The sequence below is a fragment of the Theropithecus gelada genome, chromosome 3, assembly GCF_003255815.1.
Source record: "Theropithecus gelada isolate Dixy chromosome 3, Tgel_1.0, whole genome shotgun sequence".
Classification (NCBI taxonomy): domain Eukaryota; kingdom Metazoa; phylum Chordata; class Mammalia; order Primates; family Cercopithecidae; genus Theropithecus; species Theropithecus gelada.
Window position 1 is genome coordinate 182,808,571 of NC_037670.1, and position 25,514 is coordinate 182,834,084.

At 41.7% G+C, this 25,514-nt stretch overlaps 1 protein-coding gene across 3 annotated transcripts in view; it reads left to right on the forward strand.

The window, feature by feature from the left end:
* WDR60 (WD repeat domain 60) overlaps positions 1-25,514 on the forward strand; it is a 99,627-nt gene that overhangs the window by 35,320 nt on the left and 38,793 nt on the right. For 2 of the 3 annotated variants that reach the window (XM_025381016.1, XM_025381017.1), the window contains 5 exons: positions 2,278-2,332; positions 5,903-5,971; positions 16,928-17,005; positions 17,562-17,781; positions 20,194-20,296. In XM_025381016.1, the coding sequence (XP_025236801.1) occupies positions 2,278-2,332; positions 5,903-5,971; positions 16,928-17,005; positions 17,562-17,781; positions 20,194-20,296 (525 nt within the window). The remainder of the gene's footprint in view (positions 1-2,277; positions 2,333-5,902; positions 5,972-16,927; positions 17,006-17,561; positions 17,782-20,193; positions 20,297-25,514) is intronic. The other variant, XM_025381018.1, reaches the window with a different exon arrangement.

A 25,514-nucleotide genomic window follows, 5' to 3' on the forward strand; every position in this document is an offset into this window, starting at 1 on the left:
TTCTCTAGATTTTACCCCTTAGCCCCTCCAAATGGGTTGGTATGTTTTAGGAATACTAGAGGAGCTTGGAAACTTATTATGAAATTATTAGTTTTTTATTTTGCCTTTTAAATTAATTATATTTATTTTTATTTTTTCCATTTTAATATTATTGTTTCTATTTATTGCCTCAGGATCTGTTTTTGTCCTTTTTAACATTTGCTCATGCAAAATTAGAAAATTGGTACTGACTTTGGTGAGAATAATTCACTTGGGAGCCTCTTCATGTGCAAGAGGGCGTCCTCCCCTGCCTGAAGTTAAAGATCCACAGGTGGGCGGTTTCGCCCCTTTACAGACCTGAGCAAACCATTCTGGTTCACAGCCACTAAAAACAGTACATGCCAGCAAGTCCCCCTCTGCCCATTGTTTGTTGCTTGTGAACACCCAGGAGGGAACATTCCACCCTGATGCCTTGGCAGAGACCCCCAGAGCTGGGGGTGGGGGTCGGCCTTGGTTGGAATTTCCTGTCTACCTTTTAGTTGCAGTGTTGGGTGGCCTTTCGCTAAAGCAGTGATGATAATTCCTGTGTCGTGTGGGTTTTGCGAAGATTATAGATTAATTGGAGTTTCTGTATAAACTCTTTTTTTTTTTTTTTTTTGAGACAGAGTCTCACTTTGTCACCAAGGCTGGAGTGCAGTGGTGCAATCTTGGCTCACTGTAACCTCCGCCTCCCAGGTTCAAGCTGTTCTGCCTCAGCCTCCCGAGTAACTGGAACTACAGGCACACACCACCACGCCCAGCTAATTTTTGTATTTTTGGTAGAGATGGGGTTTTGCCATGTTGGCTAGGCTGGTATCGAACTCCTGGCCTCAAGTGAGCCACCCACCTTGGCCTCCCAAAGTCTGGGATGACAGGCGTGAGCCACTGCGCCTGGCCTAAACTCTCATATATAAGCCCTATACTTTAATTTGTTCTTTCTGACAATCAGATTTTGTAATCCTTTTTCAAAGATTAGAAAACCCAGGTTAAATGTCTTACCCAAAATTTTACAAGTTTGGGCAAAGCTAACACTTAAACCTCGGGTGTCCGTTCCTGGGTTTTATACTCTGCATGTCCACTAGAAGGCACAAGAAGACTCTTTTGCTCAATTCAGTACTTTTGTTAAACCACATGGTATATTGGTATGAATGAAAGTTTAAAAATTGAGAATCAGTTTGATATTTTGCACATCTTTATTTTAGGTCCTAACTAACATGAAATGTGATTTAAAAGTAAAACATATTTCAAGATAAATCTTTCTTTTAGAAATATCTTTTATTTTATGTTTGTATTACATATTATGTATTTTATTTTATATTTAATATAAAATAGTATTTCAGACAGACCAATAAAATTATAGAAAATTTCTAGAACTCTGTTTTTTGAGACGGAGTCTTGCTCTGTTGCCTAGGCTGGAGTGCAGCGGCATGATCTTGGCTAACTGTAACCTGCACCTCCCTGGTTCAAGCAATTCCCCTGCCTCAGCCTCCCAAGTAGCTGGGATTACAGGCACATGCCACCATGACTGGCTAATTTTTTTGTATTTTTAGTAGAGATGGAGTTTCACTGTGTTTGCCAGACTGGTCCCGAGCTCTTGACCTCAGGCAGTCTGCCCACCTCGGCCTCCCAAAGTGCTGGGATTACAGACGTGAGCCCCGCACCCGGCCAAGAACTCCTAAAGAATGTAGATTTGCACTCACACACAAGTTTGTTAAAACACGTAATTTCTTCTCTGGAAGATATTTTCTGTCTTGAATTATCGCTAAAAGAGTAAGAATGCTAGGAAGACTTTAACATTTATTGCTCTAATAAAACATGCTTTGCTAACCTGCAACAGTTTTTTTTTTTTAATTATTTTTTGAGAAAGGGTCTTGCTCTGTCACCCAGGCTGGAGTGCAGTGGCACAATCATGGCTCACTGCAGCTTCAAACTCCTGGGCTCAAGCAATCCTCCTGCCTCAGCCTCCCAAGTAGCTGAGACTAAGGCATGTGCCACCATGCCAGGCTAATTTTTTATTTTTGTAGAGATGGGGTCTACTCTGTTGCCCAGGCTGGTCCCGAACTCCTGGCCTTAAGCGATCCTCCTGCCCCAGGCTCCCAAATAGCTGGGATTACAAGTGCAAGTCGTTGCCCCTGGTTATAGTAGTTCTTAATCGTATCAAAATATTGTTAAGAACTTTCACTGATATGGAAAATGTTTTATATTTTAAAAGCGCTCATTTAAAAGTAAATTTTGATTTTGATTATGTTTGCTTTCCAGGTATGCTGAGAATTTAGTAAGGAATCACGGAAAAGATAAAGATTCAAGACGGAAGGTAAGGCAGTCTCCACTGAGGATACATCGATTTTATGGTACATTCAGATTAGCCATCCTCTTAGTTTGGGCTTCCCCTTGAAAGCAGAGGCTGAGACAGGGCTCATTTGCAGATGGTTTATTTGAGTGGTGATTCCAGAAGGCACACTAGAGACTTACTTTAGGCTAGAAGACGCAAATAGGTTGAAAGTAAAAAGCTGGACAAAGAGAATCTGTCAAACAGCAGCTATGAGAGGGCTGGACTGGCTATACTAATATCAGATAAAACAGATTTTGAGACAAAGTGTTACTAGAGATAGACAATTCAGAATGACCAAATAATTAGTTCAGCAAGGAGATGTAACAATTGTAAATGAATATTTACCTAACAAGAGGGCCCCAAAACACAAGCAGCAAAACCTGACAGAATTGAAGGGAGAAACAGGCAATTCACAATAATAGGAACTTTAGCACCCCACTTTGAATCACAGATAGGACAATATTTTATGGTAACAAATTAGGTAATTTAGATGAACGGACAAATTCCTAGAGACTATCAGTTACTAAACCTGCTAGAAGCAATAGGCTGAACTGGCCTATAGTAAGTCAAGAAATTACGTTTATGTTAAGAATCTCCCCACAAAGTAGCTCAGGCTCTGATGGCTTCTCTGGCAAATTCTACCAAGCACATGTTATTAATAGTCACTTGTGACTAACACACACGCGTAATTCCTCTCCTTGCATAATTGTTTCCATGTGTTAAGCTACCTTGTGACATGTATTTATGCACCAGGAGAATTGTACCCTGTGCTGAGCTTGTCACTTAGCACATCAGCGTTTCTCCACAGTCTTCATTATCTCCACCATCTCCAATAGTATCATAAGAGGAGTCTTCATAATGATTACTTAGTAACTAAAATAGCACACTGTGGAGTTAGGGTTATTATTAAACCATTTTCCTCTTTTTGTTTTGTTATTACAGATAATGTGGCAAGCATATTTTGAATTTTATGAATTATTTCTAGAGAATAATTTTTTCTTTTTTGGTAGTTATCTGAAACCCATGACCTTGAGATAATCATATTTAACAATTTTCTGCCATATATATATATATATGCACTGAGTTGGAGTCTTGCTCTGTCTCCCAGGCTGGAGTGCAGTGGTGCGATCTCAGCTCACCTCTACCTCTGCCTCCTGGGTTCAAGTGATTCGTGCCTCAGCCTTCTGAGTAGCTGGGATCGCAGGCATGCACCACCGCACCCAGCTAATTTTTGTGTTTTTAGTAGAGACAGGGTTTCACCATGTTGGCCAGGCTGATCTTGAACTCCTGACCGCAGGTGATCCACCTGCTTCGGCCTCCCAGAGTGCTGGGATTACAGGCAGGAGCCACCGCGCTCAGCCTTCGTGCCATATTTTTATGAATTGCTTTATTCTATATCTGTACACAAACATGATTTTACATAAATTAGGTCATATGGCACCTGTTGTTTTGACGCAGATGTTTTATTTATTTAATTTTGGTGGTGGTGGTGGTGGGATTGCTTATTATCTGGCTATAGCCACACATTTACCACAGAAAAAAAAAGACCTACAAATATTTCTCTTATAATCTTTTATAATCATGTATTGGTATGTATATTTGGGAATTTGGAAGCCAGTTTTAAACATTTATGCGCACACACACACACACACAGCCCTCCTGTTCTTCCTAGTTCATTGTGGAAATCCCTCCAGTTTGGATGTTATAGATCTACTGTGTTATTTTTGTGGATACATTTCTTGAAGTGGAATTGTGGAATTATTGGATGAAAACATATAGATTTGTTTTCCTTTTTTTTTCATGTTTCCCAATTTTTTCTCTAAGCTCCAGGTTGGCGTAACTAGAATTATAACGTGAGCCACATTTATAATTTTAAATTTTATTTTTTATTTTTATTTAAAAAAATATACCAGATGTTCGAGACCAGCCTGGGCAGCATAGGAATTCCTCATCTGTATAAAAACAACAACAACAAAAGATTTTAAAAAGGCCAGGTGTGGTGGCTCAGGCCTGTAACCCCAGCCCTTTGGGAGGCCAAGGCAGGGGCATCACCTGAGGTCAGGAGTTTGAGACCAGCCTGACCAACATGGTGAAACTCCATCTCTACTAAATACAAAAAACAACTTAGCCAGGCGTGGTGGTGGACTCCTGTAATCCCAGCTACTTGGGAGGCTGAGGCAGGAGAATTGCTTGAACCCGGGAGGTGGAAATTGCAGTGAGCCGAGATCGCATCACTGCACTCCAGCCTGGGCCATGGAGTGAGACTCTGTCTCAAAAAAAAAAAAAAAAAAAAAAATAGAGGTGGGGTCTTGCTGTGTTGCCCAGACTGGTCTCGCACTTCTGGGCTCAGGTGATCCTCCTGCCTCAGCCTCCTAAAGTACTGGGATTACAGGTGCGAGCCACCACACCTGGCCTATAATTTTACGTTTTCTTATAAACATACAAAAGAAACATGAAATTAATTTCATAACATCTTATATAATCCAGTAAATCTAAAATAGTATCCGTGCAACCTATAATCAGTATAAAAATTATCAATGAGGTAACCAATGGGATATTTTACATTCTTTTTTTTTTCTTTTCCAGAGGAGTAAAATATATGATGTGTTTTTTTCTAGAAAAATTTCAGTTCATTGTGAACGTATTTAACAGCTTGTTTTGGCTCTGATTAGATCCACATTTTACAGCAGCAACACTGAATTTATCTTGATTCAATTCTTCAGCATTTATGGAGTGCCTGCTATGTGCCAGAATAGTTTTCTGGACATACGGAAAGTTCTTTTTCTGTTTTCTTCATGAATAATACATTATATTGTCACCAGTTTTAGGCACTGCCTAGTTTTGGGTAGTCACTTGTTTTTTTTTTTTGAGACTGAGTTTCGCTCTTGTCGCCCAGGCTGGAGTGCATTGGTGTGATCTCAGCTCACCACAACCTCTGCCTCCTGGGTTCAAGAGATTCTCCTGCCTCAGCCTCCCAAGTAGCTGGGATTTGCAGGTACCTGCCACCCTGCCTGGCTAATTTTTTTTATTTTTAGTAGAGACGGGATTTCACCATGTTGGCCAGGCTGGTCTCAAACTCCTGACCTCAGGTGATCTACCCTCCTCAGCCTCCCAGAGTGCTGGGACTATAGGCGTGAGCCACCACGCCTGGCCTGAGTAGTGACTTCTAAGTGCATAGATCTTCCTAGCGTCGTTGACAAAGGTGACATTTGCAAGGCTTTTTCTTCATCACACACAGGGATCCGGGCTTCTTGTGTGTCCTTTTATCCGGTCCTCTCACTGCTGCTGTGAAGCAGATGCTGTAATTCTGATTTTTCAGAAGAGAAAGCTGAGGCACAGAGGGTTGAAGATACTTGCTCTAAGCTCTAAGTCACACAGTTTGTCAGCCCCAGACTGGGACCCGCATCCCAGAGCATGAGTTTCGCAGTCTGTGCACCTGTGGAATCTCACCTGTGTCCTGGCTGCTGAGGGCCGGTGGGCTCTGCGGGGAGCTGCGTGGCTCCTGGAATCTCACCTGTGTCCTGGCTGATGGGGCTGTTCTCTCTCCATTAGCATGGCCATGAGGAAGGTTCTTCCGTGTGGTGGAAGCTGGACCAGAGGCCAGGAGGCGAGGAAACTGTGGTAAGGAGAGTACTTCGTCTTATAGTTTTGCAATCCTGTCCCAGCACAGACTTCCACTCACATTTCCTTGCTTTCCTGTCAGCATTTTACTAGTGTAATTATTGTCCCTTTCAGATAGCAGAACATGAGCATGAAGGGACAGATGAGATTTTCATATGAAATTCACACTTGGAGTTGTTTGAAGTCCTTGGTCTTGTTGAAAGCCATCTGGGTTGTGGGGGTCAAGGAATGTAACTGGGTTGTGTGCACACCGTCAGGTACTCGAGCCTCTTTCTTTCTGGAAGAGGAGAGGATTTTGCAAAGAAATTGGAGGGAAGAGGTTTAGGGTGAATGAACAGACAGCCTTCTCATTATTGTTCTGTGTAAATTGAAGAAAGTGAGGAGATTTGAAGACACCTAATAGAGAAATCACAAAAGACATGATCCAGGCCATGGTTGCTGAGAATTATACAAGGTTATAAATAATTTTCAGAATATATATGCAAAACTGGAGAGATCAAGGAATTGTAAGTATCCTCATATGAGGGAAGAATTGCGGACGGGGCCTCTGAAGGACGTAGTGCAGAGCTTGATGGAGAGCACGTGGGGCTCTCCTGGGGCGGGTGAACTCCTGGTAATGGGGGTTTCTTGTTCCTTCTCAGGGGTGTGTCCCCCAGTGTGGTTCTAGCTCTGCACAGAAGTGACGGTGTCTGCTCCATTCCCCACTGTCTCCTCACCTGGCTGAGTACCTGGCCCACACTAAGTGTGTTGTGAGTGTTTGCAGAGTGGATGAACTGTAGTTTCAAAATCCTGGCCAGACATAGGACATGACTAAGAGCCACTGGGTCTGCTGAGTTGAGCAAGAATAAGAAATGTGATGCTATTAGTTTTCATTTAAAGTTCCTGTTTTTGTTCTTTTTGTCAGCAGGTGTTGTATTTATTGATACAATAAATGTATATATTATTTAATATAATGTACAATGACTTTATATGATAATGTGCCAAGAGGACCTTATTTATTTTTTATAAGACTTTATTATTTTTTATTTTATATTTATTGTGAGACAGGGGCTCGCTCTGTTGCCCAGGCTGGGCACGATCATAGCTAAATGCAGCCTCAGACTCTTGGGCTCAAGTGATTCTCCTGACTCAGCCTTTCGAGTAGTTGGGACCATAGGCATAAGACACTACTCCTGGCTAAGACTTTATTTTTTTTTTGAGCAGTTTTATGTTTCCATCAAAATTGAGAGGAAGGGGCTAGGCGTAGGCTCAGCCCTGTAATCCCAGTACTTTGGGAGGCCGAGGTGGGCAGATCACCTGAGGTCAGAAGTTCGAGACCAACCTGGCCAACATGGCGAAACCCCATCTCTACTAAAAATACAAAATTAGCGGGGCGTGGTGGCGGGCACCTGTAATCCCAGCTACTCGGGAGGCTGAGGCAGGAGAATTGCTTGAACCCAGGAGGTGGAGGTTGCAGTGAGCTGAGATTGAGCCGTTGTACTCAGGCCTGGGCAACAAGAGCAAAACTCCATCTCAAAAACAAAAATATTGACAGGAAGATACAAAGATTTCCCATATACTCCCTCGCCCCCACACATGAATAACCTCCCCCATTATCAACATACCCTGGCAGAATGAAGCCTACATCGATGTGTCATTATCATCGAAGTCCAAGATTTATGTTAGGGTTCGCTCTTGGCCTTAAACATTCTGTGGGTTTGGGCCAATGGGCCGTGATGTGGATCCACCACAGGGCATCATGCAGAGTGGTTGCACTGCCCTAAAAACCCCTGTGCTCCGACTGTTCATCCCTCCCTCCCCCCTTATTCGTGGTAATCACTGATCTTGTCTGTGTCTGTATAGCTTTGCCCTTTCCGGAGTGTCTTATACAGCCACTCCTCAACGTATGACAGGGTTGCATCCCAGTAAACCCATAGTAAGTTGAAAGTATCGTGATTTGAAAATGCATTTAATATGCCTAAACTACCGAAGCTTAGCCCAGCCTACCTTAAATGTGCTCCAAACACTTATCTTACAGTTGGCAAAATCATTTGACACAAAACCTATTTTGTAATAAGGTGTTTAATATCTCATATAATGTATTGACTGCAGCACACTGTAGAGTGTTGGTTGTTCAGCCTCTTGGTCACGTGGCTGCCTGGGAGGTGTGGCTGCTGCTGCTGCCAGCATCATAACAGTATCGTACCACATGTCATACCGCATATTGTACTGCATGTCACACCACATATCGTACCGTATATCACAGTGCATATCCTACTGCATAATCATACCGCATATTGTACCGTATGTCACACCGTATATCATGGTGCCTATCCTACCGTATATTGTACCGCATATTGTACTGCATGTCACACCACATATCGTACTGTATATCACAGTGCATAGCCTACTGCATATTGTACCGTATATTGTACTGCATGTCACACCGTATATCATACCGTATATCATAGTGCATATCCTACTGCATATCGTACCGCATATTGTACTACATGTCACACCGCATATCGTACCGTATATCACAGTGCATATCCTACTGCATATTGTACTACTGTGTCACACTGTATATCATACCATATATCATAGTGCCTATCCTTCCGCATATTGTACATGTCACACCATATATCATACCGTATATCATAGTGTATATCCTACCACATATCGTACCGCATATTGTACCACATGTCACACTGTATATCATACCATATATCATAGCGCATATCCTACCACGTATTGTACCGCATATTGTACCGCATGTCACACCATATAGCATACCGTATATCATAGTGCATATCCTACCACATATCATACCGCATATTGTACTGCATGTCACACCACACATCGTACCGTATATCACAGTGCATATACTACTGCATATCGTACTGCGTGTCACACCGTATATCATACCATATATCATAGTGCATATCCTACCACATATTGTACCGCATATTGTACCGCATGTCACACCATATATCATACCGTATATACCGCATATCATAGTACATATCGTACCGCATATTGTACCGCATGTCACACCGTATATCATACCATATATCATAGTGCATAGCCTAACACGTATTGTACCGCATATTGTACTGCATGTCACACCATATATCATGGTGCATACCCTACCGCATATCCTTCTGCATATCATACTGCATGTCGCTAGTCCAGGAAAAAAACAAAATTCAAAGTACAGTTTCCACTCAGTGTGTTTTACTTTCGCACCATTGTAAAGTAAAAAAAAATCATACGTTGAATCATTGTAAGTTGCAGATTGTCTGTGATTGGAATCATACTGTTTGTGACCTTTTCCAGATTGACTTCTTTCACTTAGCGATATGCATTTTAAGGTCCGTCTGTGTCTCTTCAAGGCTTAATAACTCATTTCTCCTAGTGCTGAATAATATCCATTGTAGGGATATACTGCAGGCTACCCACTCACTAACTGGAGGACATCTTGGTTGCTTCCAGGTTTTGGCAAGTATGAATAAATCTGCTGTAAACATCTGTGTGCAGGTTTTTGTGTGAACATGTTTCCAACTCTATTGGGTAACTACCAAGGAGTGTGATTGCTGGATCATATGATAAGAGTATGTTTAGTTTTGTTAGTAAATTGCCAAGCTGTCCTCCACAGTGGCCGTAGGATTTTACTTTCTCCAGCAATGAGTGAGAGTTCCTGTAGCTCCACATCCTCCCCTGCGTCTGGTGTTGTGGGTGTTCTGGTTAGGTGGGTAGTGGTATCTCACCGTCCTTTTAATTTACATTTTCCTGGTGACGTATGATGTGGAGCATCTTTTCGTATATTTGTTTGCCATCTGTATATCTTGTTTAGTGGGATGTCTGTTAAGGTCTTCAACCCATTTTTTTAATTGTTGAGTTTTAGGAGTTCTATATGTATTTTGGATAACACTCCTTTATCAGTTGTCTTTTGCAAATATTTTCTGTCAGTCTGTGACTTGTCTTCTCTTCATGTTGACATTGTCTCTTACAGAAGTTTTTAATTTTAATGAAGTCCAGCTTATCAATTTTTTCTTTCATAGATTATGCTTTTGATGTTGTATCTAAAAAGTCATCTCCGGCCGGGCGCGGTGGCTCAAGCCTGTAATCCCAGCACTTTGGGAGGCCGAGACGGGCGGATCACGAGGTCAGGAGATCGAGACCATCCTGGCTAACACGGTGAAACCCCGTCTCTACTAAAAATACAAAAAAATTAGCCGGGCGTGGTGGCGGCGCCTGTAGTCCCAGCTACTCGGGAGGCTGAGGCAGGAGAATGGCGGGAACCCGGGAGGCGGAGCTTGCAGTGAGCCGAGATCGAGCCACTGCACTCCAGCCTGGGCAACAGAGCGAGACTCGGCCTCAAAAAAGAAAAAAAAAAAAAAAGAAAAAAAAAAAAAAAAAAAAGTCATCTCCATACCAAAAGTCATCTAGATTTGCCCTGTGCTATTTCCTAAGAGTTTATAGTTTCGCATTTTACACTTAAGTCTGTGATCTGTTTTGAGTGTGTTTTCTTGAAGGGTGTAAGGTCTTTGTCTAGGTTATTGTGTGACTGTTTATTTGTTCCAGAACCATTTTTTGTAGAGACTATCTTTCATTCATTGTACTGTATTGCTGTTGCTCCCTTTTCAAACATCAGTTGACGTATTTATGTGGGTCTACTTCTGGGCTTTTTGTTCTGTTGCATTCATCTATTTGTCCAGTCTTTTCGCCAGTACACACTGTCTTGATTGCTATAGCTTTGTAGTGGGTCTTGACATCAGGTCATGTCAGTTCTCCAACTTTGTTCTCCTTCAATGTTGTGTTGATTATTCTGGATCTTCCGCCTCTACATGTAACTTTAGAGCTGGTTTGTCAATATTCATACAATTCTGAAACTTCGATTGAGATTGCATGCTATAGGTTAAGGTGGGAAAAACTGACATCTTGACAGATTTGAGCCTTATTTGTGAACATGGAATATCTCTCCCTTTATTTAGTTCTTTGTTTTGCTTAGCAGAGCTTTATAGTTTTCCTCGTAGAGATCTTGTACTTGTTTTGTTAGATTGATACCTATTTGAGTTTTGAGGGTGCTAATATAAGTAATAATGTGTTTTTAATTTCAGATTCTACTTGTTCCTTGCTGGTATATAGGAAAGAAATTGACTTTTGTGTACTCACCCTGTGTTCTGTGACCTTGCTTATTATTTCCAGTTGGTTTTTTTGTTATTGTTGTTCAGTTCTTTCAGATTTTCTGCACAGACTATCATATTATCTGTGAAGAAATTTTAATTTCTTCCTTCCCAATCAGTATACTTTTTATTTCCTTTTCTTATTTCATTAGTTAGAACTTCCAGCATGATGCTGACAAGGAGTGATGAGATGATATATTCTTTTGTTTTCAATCGTAGTGGGAAAACTTTGAGTTTCTCACTTAGGTATGATATTAGCTGTATTTTTTTTGTAGATGTTCTTTATCAAGTTGAGGAAATTTCTCTCTATTCCTAGTTTACTAAGAGTTTTATCATTAATGGTTGTTGGATTTTGTCAAATGTTTTTTCTCCATTTATGGATATGATCTCATGATTTTTCTCTTTTAGCCTGTTGATTTGATGGGTTACATTAATTGATCCTTGAATGTCGAAGCAGGCTTGCATACTTGGGATAAATGCCAGCTGATTGTGGCGTATGATTCTTTTTATTTTTTATCTTTTATTTTTTTGAGGCAGGGTGTTACTCTGTCGCTCAGACTCAAGTGCAGTAGGGTGATCACGGCTCATTGTAGCCTCAACCTCTCATGCTCAAGCAATCTTACCACCTCAGCCTCCTGAGTAGCTGGAACTACAGGCATGAGCCGCCATGCCCAGCTAGTTTTTAAATTTTTTGTAGAGGCAGGGTCTTAAGATCTCACCCAGGCTGGTCTTGAACTCCTGGGCTCAAGTGATCTTACTGCCTTGGCCTCCCAAAGTGCTGGGATTACAGGTGTGAGCCACTGTGCCTGGCCCTGTGTGATTCTTTGTATATATTGTTAGCTTCGATTTGGTACAATTTTGTTGCAGATTTTTGCATCTGTATTCATGAATGATATTGTTCTGTAGTTTGTTTTTTTTTTTCTTGTAATATCTTTATCTGGATCATACTGGCCTCATACAATGATTAAGGAAGTATTCTTTCTGCCTCTGTCCCCTGAAAGAGAGTGTAAAGAATTGTGTAATTTCTTTTTTTTTTTTTTTTTTTTTTGAGACAGAGTCTTGCTCTGTCTCCCAGGCTAAAGTGCAGTGCTGTGATCTTGGCTCGCTGCAACCTCTGTCTCCCGGGTGCAAGCGATCCTCCTGACTCAGCCTCCCGAGTAGCTGGGACTACAGGTGCCTGCCACCACACCCAGGTAATTTTTGTATTTTTAGTAGAGACGGGGTTTCAGCATGTTGGCCAGGCTAGTCTCAAACTCCTGACCTCAGGTGATTCACCCATCTCAGATCTGACTGCCTTGGCCTCCCAAAGTGCTGGGATTACAGGTGTGAACCACTGTGCCCAGGTAAGAATTGAATAATTTCTTTATTAAATGTTTGGTAGAATTCACCAGTGCTAGTGCTTTCTAGCACTGGCTGGGCCTTGTGTTTTCTTTTTTAGAAGGTTATTATTGACTCGATTTCTTTAAGAGGTATAGGCCTATTAAATTCTCTGTTTCTTCTAGTGTGAGTTTTAGCAACTGTGTCTTTCATGAAACTGGCCCATTTTACTAGGTCATCAGATTTATGGGCATAGAGCTGTTCGTGGTATTACTGGATTATCCTTTTAACGTCATGGGATCTGCAGTGATGTCCCCTCTTACTTTTCTGATGCTAATAATTTGGGTCTGCCCTCTTTTTCCCTTAGTTAGCTTGGCCTGAAAGTGTACTGATTTATCAATATTTTCAAAAAAGCCAACTTTTGATTTCATTGATTTTTCTCTGTTGATTTCTTATTTTTAATTTTATTGATTTCTGCTCTAATATTTCTTTTTTTCTGCTTACTTCAGATTTAATTTGCTTTTATTTTTCTAGTTAATCCAAGCTCGAAACTTAGATGATTGATTTTAGATCTTTCTTCTTTTCTAATATATGCATTCAACACTATAAATTGCCCTCTAAGCACTGCTTTTGTTTGCATTCCATAAATTCCGATAAGTTTGTTTTCATTTTTATTTAGTTCAAAATGCTTTTACATTTCTGAGATGTGTTTTGGAGCCTCTGTGTTATTTAGAAATATGTTGTTTAATCTTCACATATTGTGGAATTTTCCAGTTATTTTTCTGTTACTGATTTCTAATGTGATTCCATTGTGCTCTGAGAGCAGATGTATAATTTCTGTTCTTTTATATTTGTTAAGATGTGTTTTATGGCCCAGAATGTGGGCTATCATGGTGAGTGTTATATGCGAGCTTGATAAGAATGTGTATTCTGCTGCTGTTGGGTGAAGCAGTCTAAAGCTGCCCCGTATACCCAGTTCACTGATGGTGCCGTGGAGTTCAGCTATATTCTTACTCATTTTCTGCCTGTTGGATCTGTCCATTTCTGATAGGGAGATGTTGAAGTCTCCAGCTATAATAGTGGATTCATCTGTTTCTTCTTGCAGTTCTATTAGTTTTTGACATAAATAGTTTGACACTCTGTTGTTAGGCACATACATATTAAGGATTGTTATGTATTTCATTAAAAGAATTAAAGACATAAAATTGGCATCTTTATCATTGCGTAATGCCCTTCTTTATTCATGTTGACTCTCTTTACTTTGAAGTCTGCTGTGTCAGAAATTAATATAATAACTTTTGCTTTCTTTTGATTAGCGTGAGCATGGTATATTTTTCTTCATTTGGGTTTCTTGAATACAATAAGTAGATGGATCTTGTTTTTTGATCCTCTCTGACAATCTCTGTCTTCTGATTGGTACATGTAGATCATTGATGTTCAAAGTGATTATTGAAATATTGGATTAGTGTCTACCATATTTGTCACTATTTTTTATTTGTTGCCCTCGTTATTTGTTCCTGGTTTTGTCTTTCATTCTTTTTTGCCTTTTGTGGTTTTAATGGAACATTTTATGATTCTGTTTTCTCTACTGTCTTAGCATATCAGTTAAAGGTTCTTTTTTTTTTAACTTTTTAAAGTGGTTTTAATACATTTACAATCAATCCAAGTCCACTTTTAAATAAGACTGTACCACTCCCATTCCTTGTATCCTTGCTGTCATTCATTTTACTTGTGTATAAGCCGACATAAGCATGTTATCCCTTGGTATTGGCACAGGGTTGGTTCTTGGACCCCCTGTGGATACTAAAATCTGTAAACGCTCAAGTTCCTTAAATAAAATGGCATAGGATTTGCATATAACCTATGCATGTTCTTCCATGTACTTTAAGTCATCTCTAGATTGCTTATAAAACCTAATACAATGTAAATGCTATGTAAATAGTTGTTATACTGTATTTTAAAATTTGTATTATTTTTTATTTTTATTTTTCCAAATATTTTTGGTTTGTGGTTGGTTGAATCCGTGGATGTAGAACCCACAGATAAGGAGGGCTAACTATACGTATGCATACACAAACACACACACACACACACACACACAAATAAATACCTAAGCATATGTAATTGAATGCATTTTTGTTACTATTATTCTGAACAAACTGTTTAGATCAATTAAGAAATAGAAAAGGAAAAGTTGTTTCCCTTTATTTTTTCTTCCATACTTTTCTTTTTTTTATGTTGACCCACGTTTCGGACCTATATTATTTTCTTTCTGATGTGGTTTGACTGTGTCCCCACCGAAATCTCAGCTTGAATTGTATCTCCCAGAATTCCCACATGTTGTGGGAGGGACCCAGGGGAGGTAATTGAATCATGGGGCCCAGTCTTTCCCGTGCTATTCTTGTGATAGTGAATAAGTTTCATGAGATATGATGGGTTTATCAGGGGTTTCCACTTTTGCCTCTTCCTCATTTTCTCTTGCTGCCGCCATGTAAGAAGTGCCTTTTGCCTCCTGCCATGATTCTGGGGCCTCCCCAGCCATGTGGAACTGGAAGTCCAATTAAACCTCTTTTTCTTCCCAGTCTCGGGTGTGTCTTTATCAGCAGCGTGAAAACGGACTAATACACCTTCTTTCTGAAGAACTTCTTTTTATGTTGCTTGCAAGACAGGTCTACTGGCAACAAATTCCCTCAATTTTGTTTGAAAGTCTTTATTTCTCCTTCACTTTGGAAGGATAATTTTGTAGAGTATGTGTGTAATTTTGGGCTGGTGAATATTTTTCTCTCAGTACTTTAAACATTTCTCTATGCTGTCTTCTTGCTTCATGATATCTGAGAAGTTGAATGTAATCCTTTTTTTTTTTGAGATGGAGTTTCGCTCTCGTTGCCTAGGCTGTAGTGCAGTGGTGTGATTTCAGCTCACTGCAACCTCTGCCTCCCAGGTTCAAGTGATTCTCCTGCTTCAGCCTTCTGAGTAGCTGGGATTATAGGCGAGCACTACCGTGCCCAGCTGATTTTTGTGTTTTTGTAGAGATGGGGTTTCACCATGTTGGTTAGGCTAGTCTCAAACTCCTGACCTCAGAAGATCTTCCTGCCTCAGCCTCCCAAAGTGCAGGGATTATAGGTGTGAGCCGCCATGCCCGGCCTGTAATTCTTATCTATGTTCCTCAGTAAAGTTTTTTTCCCCCCATCTGGCTTCTTTTAGGATTTTGTCCTTATCTGTGATTTTCTGTAGTTTTGATAGAATATGCCTACGTGTAGATTTTTTGACATTGATGTTGGTGTTCTATGAGCTTCCTGGATGTGTGGTTTGGTGTCTGACATCAGTTTGGAGAAATTCTCAGTCATTATTTTATCAAATATTCTGTTCCTTTCTCTTCTTTTGCCGTCCCCATTACACACGTGAATACCTTTTGCAGTTGTCCCACAGTTCTTGGATATTTTGTTCTGTTTTTTTTTGTTTTTTTTTTCCTTCCCGCTTTTTGTTCTCTTTGCTGTTGAGTTTTGGGGGTTTCTGTTGAGGTATCATCAATCACAGAGCCTTTTTTCTTCAGCTGTGTCCAGTTTACTAGTGAGCCCATCAGAGTCGTTCTTCACTTCTGTTTCTGTTGTTTTGGACCTTTCCGTTCTGGTTGTTCTTAGGCTTTCCATCTCTCTGCTTGCATGCTATGAACTTCATCTCTTAGAGCTCTTAGGAAGTTACTCATGGTTGTTTTAAGTTCCTGTTCCGACAGTTCCAACATCCCTGCCATGTCTGGAACTGGTGCTTGCTCTGTCTCTTCAAACTGTATTTTCTGCTTTCTAGTATGCCTTGTAATTTCTTCTGGATTGTGCAGTGGCGCGATCTTGGCTCACTGCAGCCTCTGCCCCCCAGGCTCAAGCAGTCCTCTCACCTCCGCCTCCGGAGTAGCTGGGACCATAGGTGCACACCACCATGCCCAGCTAATTGTTTGTATTTTTGGTAGAGATGAGGTTTCGCCATGTTGCCCACGCTGGTCTCCAACTCCTGAGTTCAAGTAATCTGCCTGCCTTGACCTCCCAAAGTGCTGGGATTAAAGGTGTGAGCCACAGTGCCTGGCCTATTTCTCTGTCTTTAACGGTGTAGATCAGCTGAGCACTATTCAGCAGGGAATATGTTCACGGAGAAGAAATGGATTGCTGCACGTTTGAAGTTTATTTGTAAAACACTTAAACAAATTTTAGCCACCAGAATTACAGAATTACAGAACTACAGCCACCAGAATTACAGAGGTTTCCTGAAAAGAATGTTTACTGTATTCTGTTTTTGGTCCTACCTATAAGTTAGCAAGGGTATTTCTTAAAGGAATTTAACATTATATTAGTTTTAAAAATACTTAGAGTTTCAAATTAGCAACATCAAATGAATCTCAGATAACATATGTTTTCCCAGCCTATTTGCAATATTCAAGTTTATGATTGAATTTTTTGGTTTCGTGTTTGATTTTTACCTCTAGGAAATTGAAAAGGAAGAAACTGATTTAGAACATGCTAGAGCTGATGCATATACAGCCAGTTGTGAAGATGATTTTGAAGTATGTATAAAAGTTAAAACTTTCCTTAGCTTAAAAATCATTTATTCTTAAACATCAGCTTATATATAGTAAATTTGATGCCCTTTTTATTCTTTTTATTAATCCTAATACTCAGTATCTATCTAGGTTTGATTTAGGTCAAGCTATTACCTATAAAATGCTTGCTATACTTCTACCAATACTTACCAATATGATGTAATTAAATGATTTTATAATTTAACTCATATATAAGTGCACTGCATAAAAAGTGTGTATGTAGGTATCTGTAAGAATACGTACACTTTCACGTTCTCAGTGCACGTGTTTGCACGTGGTGGTAATTGATAGGTCTTCTGTGTATGGTTCTGTATTGTGTGATTTATTTTTAGAGAAATAAAGGTAGCAGTTTGTATAGATGTATCTTCAAAAACATTAAAGTCAGGGAACTATAAATATCTTAGCTGTAATAAGGACATTGTCTGTCTTAAGTTATAAGCTGTCATGTTTTGTTCAGTATGAGTGATAACGTAAAGTCAATTTGTCTTAAAGCGTTCCAAAAGATTGTTATTGTTTGCAGGACTACGAAGATGACTTTGAGGTTTGTGATAGTGATGATGATGAAAGCAGTAATGAACCTGAGTCAAGAGAAAAAATGGAAGAACTTCCTCTAGCTCAAAAAAAGGAAATACAAGAAATTCAAAGAGCTATTAATGCAGAAAATGAAAGGATTGGCGAGTTATCTTTGAAACTGTTTCAGAAGCAAGGTAGAACAGAATTTGAAAAGGAGCCCAGGACAGGTAAACAAATCAATGCTACTGATGGTGTCCATGCTCTTAGGGCTGTGTGTACTGAGCCCTCACAGATGCCATCACACACAGGCCTGCTCGAATAAGGTGGGCAGAGAAGTAACATCTTCCGCATGCTGGTGGTGCTGTGCCCTTGCAGCTACCACATAGGAGGCCCCCTGAAGACTTGAGCACGAGCACATCAAGAATTCTCTTACACAGAGAAGTTGCACATCACTATTCTGCTCAGCGCCCAGGCCTTAGGTTAGCTGAGGGCGCTGTGGCCCCACTCAGTGAGCACTGATGCTCCTGTTCTCCAGAGGGAGCTGAGGATACTGTGGCCCTCCTCAGTGGGCAGCCTGGCTTGCTTTTTCTTTGCAACCAGCGTTTTATCCATCTGTGAGCACATGCTCTTATTTTTCCTGATGATGTGCTCATTGAGTTTCCACAGAGGAATCATCATGGTTTTCCCTGGAGGTGTGGCAGTGTCCGCCAGTGAGCGCCTTCATGAGGCACGTGGTGACTGAGGGTTTGAGGTGCCTGTCAAGTCTTGGGACACAGTCAAACTGAGCCTGACATGAAGCATGCTCTTGATTCATTCTTTTTTCCTACAAGGACCTTTTTAAATTAAATTTAGAAATGTATTTTTTCTCCAAATTCTTAGCATCAGGATATAATGTTACTTGTAAGAGTAGGAATTAACGTTTCAAATCGCTTTAAAGGACAACTATGACTTTCTGATAAAACATGGGCACTGAGGGTAAAATAGGATAATGTTAAAATATTATTTGATGACATACTACTTTATTAGTAAAATATTCAGTAATGCAGCTAATTATAGTTAGTAATTAATATGATGCACTAATACAAATGAAGGTTTTGCAGAATGATTCTTTGTCTCACATTTTGTGCCTGCTACAGAGAGGGCAGAACTCAGCTGGGCAGTGCTGATAGAGCATTCTTTAAACTTATAGCAAAAGGGCACCTGTCCTGGTAGAGGTAAGGATCTGCCCCTTCTTCAGCCCTGTTGCCTGGCTGAGGCTCAGGGACTGTTTCCCTCAGTTGCCCGTGGAGTAGCGCTGCACACAGGGAGTGTCTGTGTGCCACCAACACACCGGATTTCCTGACAGCATTAAAGCTTGTCTGCTCTGGAGTTGCTGAGAAGTGAGCAGGATTTTATTCTTAACATTACTGGTTTTCTTAGCAGATCTATGAATAACCTTCTTTTGTTACTCATTTTCTACATTTATGCTTAGTGTTATTTCTTCATTAGCCTCATTTACAAGATTAGAATTTACAGCTCTCAACATAAGAGATTATTTTTGGCGTATTTCTTATTTGAAGGAGTTATTCACTGCCATAGACAAAGCTGGAGCTGCTTTCTTGGCCCTGTTTCATGCTGAGCTGGCACCGGTGGACGGTCGTAAAGGCTAGCACAGCACTGATGTCGTGGTCTGTGCTGAAGCAGGAATCACGGAGCCGTGCTGACCCCAGGGTTTCAGATAACTGACTAGCTGTGTGATCTTGGGCAGTTACTTAACCTCTCTGTGCCTCATTTTCCTTAACTGTGAAATGAGCCTCAGACTTTCTTTAGGGTTATTGTGAAGATTAAACAAGCTAAACATGGAAGTTGCTTAAAGGAGTGGCAGTCTCTGCTCACTGCAACCTCCATTTCCTGGATTCAAGCGATTCTTCTGCTTCAGCCTCCCAAGCAGCTGGGACTACAGGCACCCGCCACCACACCTGGCTAATTTTTGTATTTTTAGTAGAGATGGGGTTTTGCCACATTGGCCAGGCTGGTCTGGAACTCCAGCCCTCAAGTGATCTGCCTGCCTCAGCCTCCCAAAGGGCTGGGATTATAGGCATGAGCCATCACACCTGGCCAAGTTGTTCATTCTTACATAATATGAACCTTTTCCATCAGCCTGACAATTTGATAATCTAGTCACATCTTTAGAAATTTTAGAAATTCTTCTGAGGAAGCTCATGCCTGCATTCTCTTTTGTTTTGTGCCCTTTGACATATTAAGTAATTGATTCAATATTAATTTGCACTTGTTTCTGTTTTTTAGCAATTTTGTATGCCCTTGTTCCACTTCCCTTACTAAAAGATAATCTTTGGGTTTTTTTGCAGAATGGGCCTAGAACTGCATCTTTTGTGCATTTTTAAGTATTTCTAAAACTCTTTAATAGTGTGAGTGATACATACAATAGATTATCAGTAAATTTTGCTTTGTTGCCTGAAAGTTTTAGATGAAATAAGCAAGAGAGATCTCTTAAATGCTTATGGAAGATGTTTGTTGTTAGTTGAAGGGTTTATTGACTATAATTGTTATATACGCCTATAATTGTTTACTCCGGATATTTTTTTGCTTGGAAGACATATTGCAGTGTTGCAAAAATAGTGTTTTTCTCCCTCATACAGATACAAACAGTTCCCCTTCCAGAGCCTCCGTTTGTGGAATTTTTGTGGATTTTGCCTCAGCTTCACACCGTCAAAAGAGTCGGACTCAGGCCCTTAAGCAAAAGTAGGTGTATTGGGAAAGCAGCCAAAGGTGTTCAGGGCTTTAGCATACTTTTCTTTCACATACTTTTAAAAACTCGAGTTTTACGTTGCATTTTTACTACTGTCTTTTGGGCTATATGACTTAATTTGTACTACACTTTTCTTTGTGTTGATATCTTATGTTAGTAGAGCAGGTGTGTGAGCTGCTATGTACCATGTGCTGATGTTGGATGTTTGTCCTTACATTTGTGGTGGACAGTTGGAGCTACCCTGGGAGTAAATTGAGAAATTTGTAAAATTTAGAAATCTATAAAAGATATATTTTCAAGTCAAGGGTCTATCGTACTAAGCCCACATATGACTGAGGAGTAAATGAAAAAAATAAAGTTTTTTTTTTTTTTTTTTTTTTTTTTGAGACAGAGTTTCACTCTTGTTGCCCAGGCTGAAGTGCAGTGGTGCAATCTCAGCACACTGCAACCTCTGCCTCCCAGGTTCAAGTGATTCTCCTGCCTCAGCCTCCTCAGTAGCTGGGATTACAGGCGCCTGCCACCACGCCTGGCTAATTTTGTGTTTTTAGTAGAGACAGGGTTTCTCCATGTTGGTCAGGCTGGTCTCGAACTCCCGACCTCAGGTGATCCGCCTGCCTCGGCCTCCCAAAGTGCTGGGATTACAGGCGAGAGCCACCGTGCCTGGCTAAAAAATAAAGAGTTTTAAAAGTGGGTTTAAAATCTCTTATCACCTGGCTTAGTTCATGGCCTTAATAAGTACTCAATAAATATTTACTAAATGAAAAAATCAATCGTTAATAATAAAAGTGGCTGGGCATGGTGGTATATGCCTATAATCCCAGCACTTTGAGCACAGGAGTTCAAGACTGGGTCTGAGCAACATAGTGAGACGCACCTATGGTCCCAGCTCCTGGGGGGGTGCTGAGGTGGGAGATGGTTTGAGTCTGACAGGTCGAGGCTGCACTGAGCCGTGACTGCACCATTGCCCTCCAGCCTGGGTGGCAGAGCGAGACCCTGTCTCAAAATAGAAAAAAAAATAATAATAGTAATAAAGGTAACAGTTTTCACAGCAGTTTTGCTACCCTTATATTTTGGGTCTCCTGTGGAGGTAGCAAAACTAGTTTCTGGCCCCATGGCTTTTTTTTTTTTTTTTAAACCTGATTCAAGTTCTCAGAAAAGTACATATGGTTTAATGCAATTTTTATAAACCTAGAAATAAAGCTAGACAGCATGTTGTTTAGACTCATATAAATATGAGATAAAATTATATTTTGAAAAACAAGAAAATGATAACCACAAAATTCATTCTAGTGATTGTTGTGGGCAGTGGGGCATCTGGGAATGTGTCAGGGAGGAGCCACTAAGTAGATGCAGGTCATTGGTTGCCTTCCCTTCCTTTCCCTTTCCCTTCCCTTTTCTTTATTTTACGTCTTCTGCTTTTGAGACAGGATCTCGCTCTGGCACCCAGGCTGGAATGCCATGTCATGATCTTGGTTCACTGCAGCCTTGACCTTCTGGGCTCAGGTGACCCTCCACCTCAGCCTCCCGAGTCGCTGGGATTACAGGTGTGCACCACCACACCCAGCTAATTTTTATATTTTTTTATGTAGAGATGGAGTCTTGCCATGTTGCCCAGGCTGGTCTTGAACTCCTGGGCTCAAGCAGTCCACCCACCTCAGCCTCCCAAAGTACTGGGATTACAGGTGTGAGCCACCGTGCCTGGCTGGTAATGTAGTAATTGGTAGTTTTCTAGTTAGGTAGGTCCTAGGACCTGTTAACTAGATTGATATATAGTGTGCAAGTAGATTATATTGAATCATAAATTATATTAAATATTTCAAAAGAAAAATTTAAGAAATGAAAGGCTGAAACATAAAGGGATTGATGATAAATAAAAGTAAAAAAGTTTTTGAGAAAAACGTAGGAGTCCACACTTTATAGGAGTGTGGATGAGTTCTGGCATTTGTGTGTTGTAAGGAAATACAGAGAAGAAAAATAGTATAGAGGAACTTTTACTACTAGATCTACATTTAGTAAATCCACTTGAAATCTGAGGGAAAACAGATACCTGCTTCACACTATACCCAAGATATATTCCAAATGGATTTAAAAAAAAATGAAAAAAAAAAAGAGCATAGATAGTGTAAGTGCTTATTTCAGTGATAAGAAAGGACTTTCTAAGAATAAAAAGAATACAAATGAAAAAAAAATTACTGGAATGTACCTCAAAAATTAAATTTCTGTAAGGTACAATTGTCCATAAATTTGACAAAATGTAAAGGTAATTAACCAATTGGGAAAATATATTTGTAAAATATATGATAGAGACTTATTATCCCTAATGCATAAAATGTTTTTATAATTTAATAAGCAAAGTTAAATAGCCCTAGTTAAAAATGGGCATAGATCATATAAGACTCGAGATCCAGTTACGAAAACAAAAACTAATTTGGGCATCAAACAGAAGGATGTGACACAGGGAGTGAATTCCGTAGGTGTTGGAAGAGCTGAGCTTCAGCAGGGCCCAGGAGCAGCTCAGAGATTTGGCGCAGCAGGAGCCACCACTTCCCCTGAGCCGGAGAGGCTGGGCAGTCGGGAGCCGGAGCCATGGCCGGCCTGCTGGGGCCACAGGAAAAACCTGTCAGTGGCTCAAGGTAGAGAGGTAGGGAGAAAAGTAATGTGTTTGCTTATTTTCTCTTACATTATTTCCCCAGTCTCTCACCACATGGTCCCAGGTTGGTAAAGGGCACAGAGAGAATTCACATCAGAGAAAAATTAGGCTGTCAGTAAATGTGTGAAAATATATCCTGTCAGAGAAAAGTATATTGAAACAATGGGATGAATTTTTCTTTTATGGAATAGGCAAGGTATTAAAAAATGATAATACTTAGGCCAGGCATAGTGGCTCACGCCTGTAATCCCAGCACTTTTGGAAGGTGGAGGTGGGCAGATCACCTGAGGTCAGGAGTTCGAGATCAGCCTGGCCAACATGGTGACACCCCGTCTCTACCAAAAATACAAAAATTAGCCGCGTATGGTGGCACATGCCTGTAATCCCTGCCACTCGGGAGGCTCAGGCAGGAGAATTGCTTGAACCTGGGAGGTAGAGGTTGCAGCAAGCTGAGATTGCGCCACTGCACTACAGCCTGGGCGACAGAGCAAGACTCCCTCTCAAAAAAAAAAAAAAAAAAAAAAAGATAATACTTCAGTACTGATGAGAATGTAGAGAAAAAGCTTGCTTGAAACAAATTGGTATAACCTCTGCATAGGCAGCTTTCTATCAGGTATGAAATATAGCTATCAAAATGATGGATACTCTTGAGGATATAATGTCATGAAAAATGCTCCAGTGATACGAGAAAAGCATCTTAAAAAAGAATATGGAAGGAGCCCTACTTTCTTGATGGAATAACTTGTATCAGAGAAATCCTTCAGCTAAAACAACTATAAAAGTTGGATTTAAAACAACAAAAACACCCCAGCTGATTAAATATACCGGGAGCAACCAAGGCCGCTGGGCCCTGAAGAGCCGAGGTCCTGGAGAGAAGGGACACACGCAGGCGATCGCTGTTTCCACTCAGGTTTGCATCTTGATTTCTCAAGACAATAGAGTGAAGCAGAAAGAGAAGGCCTGGAGCATGTGACGTTCGCACAGGGTCGAGGGGACGAAAATGGAAGTTGAGGACCTTCCAGTGGGAGAATTTCTGATAAAACATCCCAGGCTTTGGTCGAGCCTCCTGCAGGCCTGTGCTCTAGGAAGCAGGGCAGACCTGGTGGAGTGTGAGGAGAAGGAATGGGGGAGGAGGAGGAGCAGAGAGCACACCCGGTGGCCGAGGCACCTCGATGTTGGGCGGGTCGTTCACTCGCTTATTCACTGTGCATTCATTGAGCACCGGCTGTGTGGAGATCACAGTAAAGAAACAAAAATCTCTGCCCTTGCGAGTTTATATCCCAGTGAGGAGTAATAAACAATAAATATCTTAAGGATTTGACCCCGGGCACACTAATGTTAGGGTGAAACTTTAGAAAGGAAAGGAGAAACCAGCACAGGCGATTGAAAAGTAACCGTTTGTGAAGCAAGAGGAAGCCACGTGGGTGCGGCATTTCGGGGCCTGTGGGCGGAGGGCCATTGACTGTGTCAGGCCTATGGGCCAAAGGCGACTGGAGGACGATTGGCTGTGTCAGGCCTATGGGCTGAAGGCAATTGGCTGTGTCAGGCCTATGGGCTGAAGGCAATTGGCTGTGTCAGGCCCGTAGGCCGAGGGTGATTGGCTATGTCAGGCCTGTGGGCCAAGTGCAATTGGCTGTGTTCGGCCTGCGGGCGAAGGCCATTGGCTGTGTCAGGCCTGTGGGCGGAGGTTGGTTGGCTGTGTCAGGCCTGTGGGCTGAGCGTGATTGGCTGTGTCAGGCCTGTGGGCGGAGGGCCATTGGCTGTGTCAGGCCTGTGGGCGGAGGTTGATTGGCTGTGCCAGGCCTGTGGGCCGAGCGAGATTGGCTGTGTCAGGCCTGTGGGCGGAGGGCCATTGGCTGTGTCACACCTGTGGGTGGAGGGCGATTGGCTGTGTCACACCTGTGGGTGGAGGGCCATTGGCCGTGTCACACCTGTGGGTGGAGGGCGATTGGCTGTGTCAGGCCTGTGGGAGCTCAATTGGCTGTGTTAGGCCTGTAGACGAGGGCGATTGGCTGTGTGAGGCCTGTGGGCAGAGGGCGATTGGCTGTGCCAGGCCTGTGGGCAGAGGACGATTGGCTGTGTCACACCTGTGGGTGGAGGGCGATTGGCTGTGTCACACCTGTGGGCGGAGGGCCATTGGCTGTGTCAGGCCTGTGGGAGCTCAATTGGCTGTGTTAGGCCTGTAGACCAAGGGCGATTGGCTGTGTGAGGCCTGCGGGCGGAGGACGATTGGCTGTGTCAGGCCTGCGGGCGGAGGACGATTGGCTGTGTCAGGCCTGTGGGCGGGGCGTGATTGGCTGTGTCAGGCCTGTGGGCGGAGGACGATTGGCTGTGTCAGGCCTGTGGGCGGAGGACGATTGGCTGTGTCAGGCCTGTGGGCGGGGCGTGATTGGCTGTGTCAGGCCTGTGGCAGAGCGGGATTGGCTGTGACAGGCCTGTGGACGGAGGGCGATTGGAGCACCATTGACTGTGTTAGGTGCTGCCTGCAGGTCAAGTCCTGGGGGAAGCACGGAGGTTGGCTGTGGCCTGGAGAAGAGCGTGGCCCAAAACCCTTACTGGCC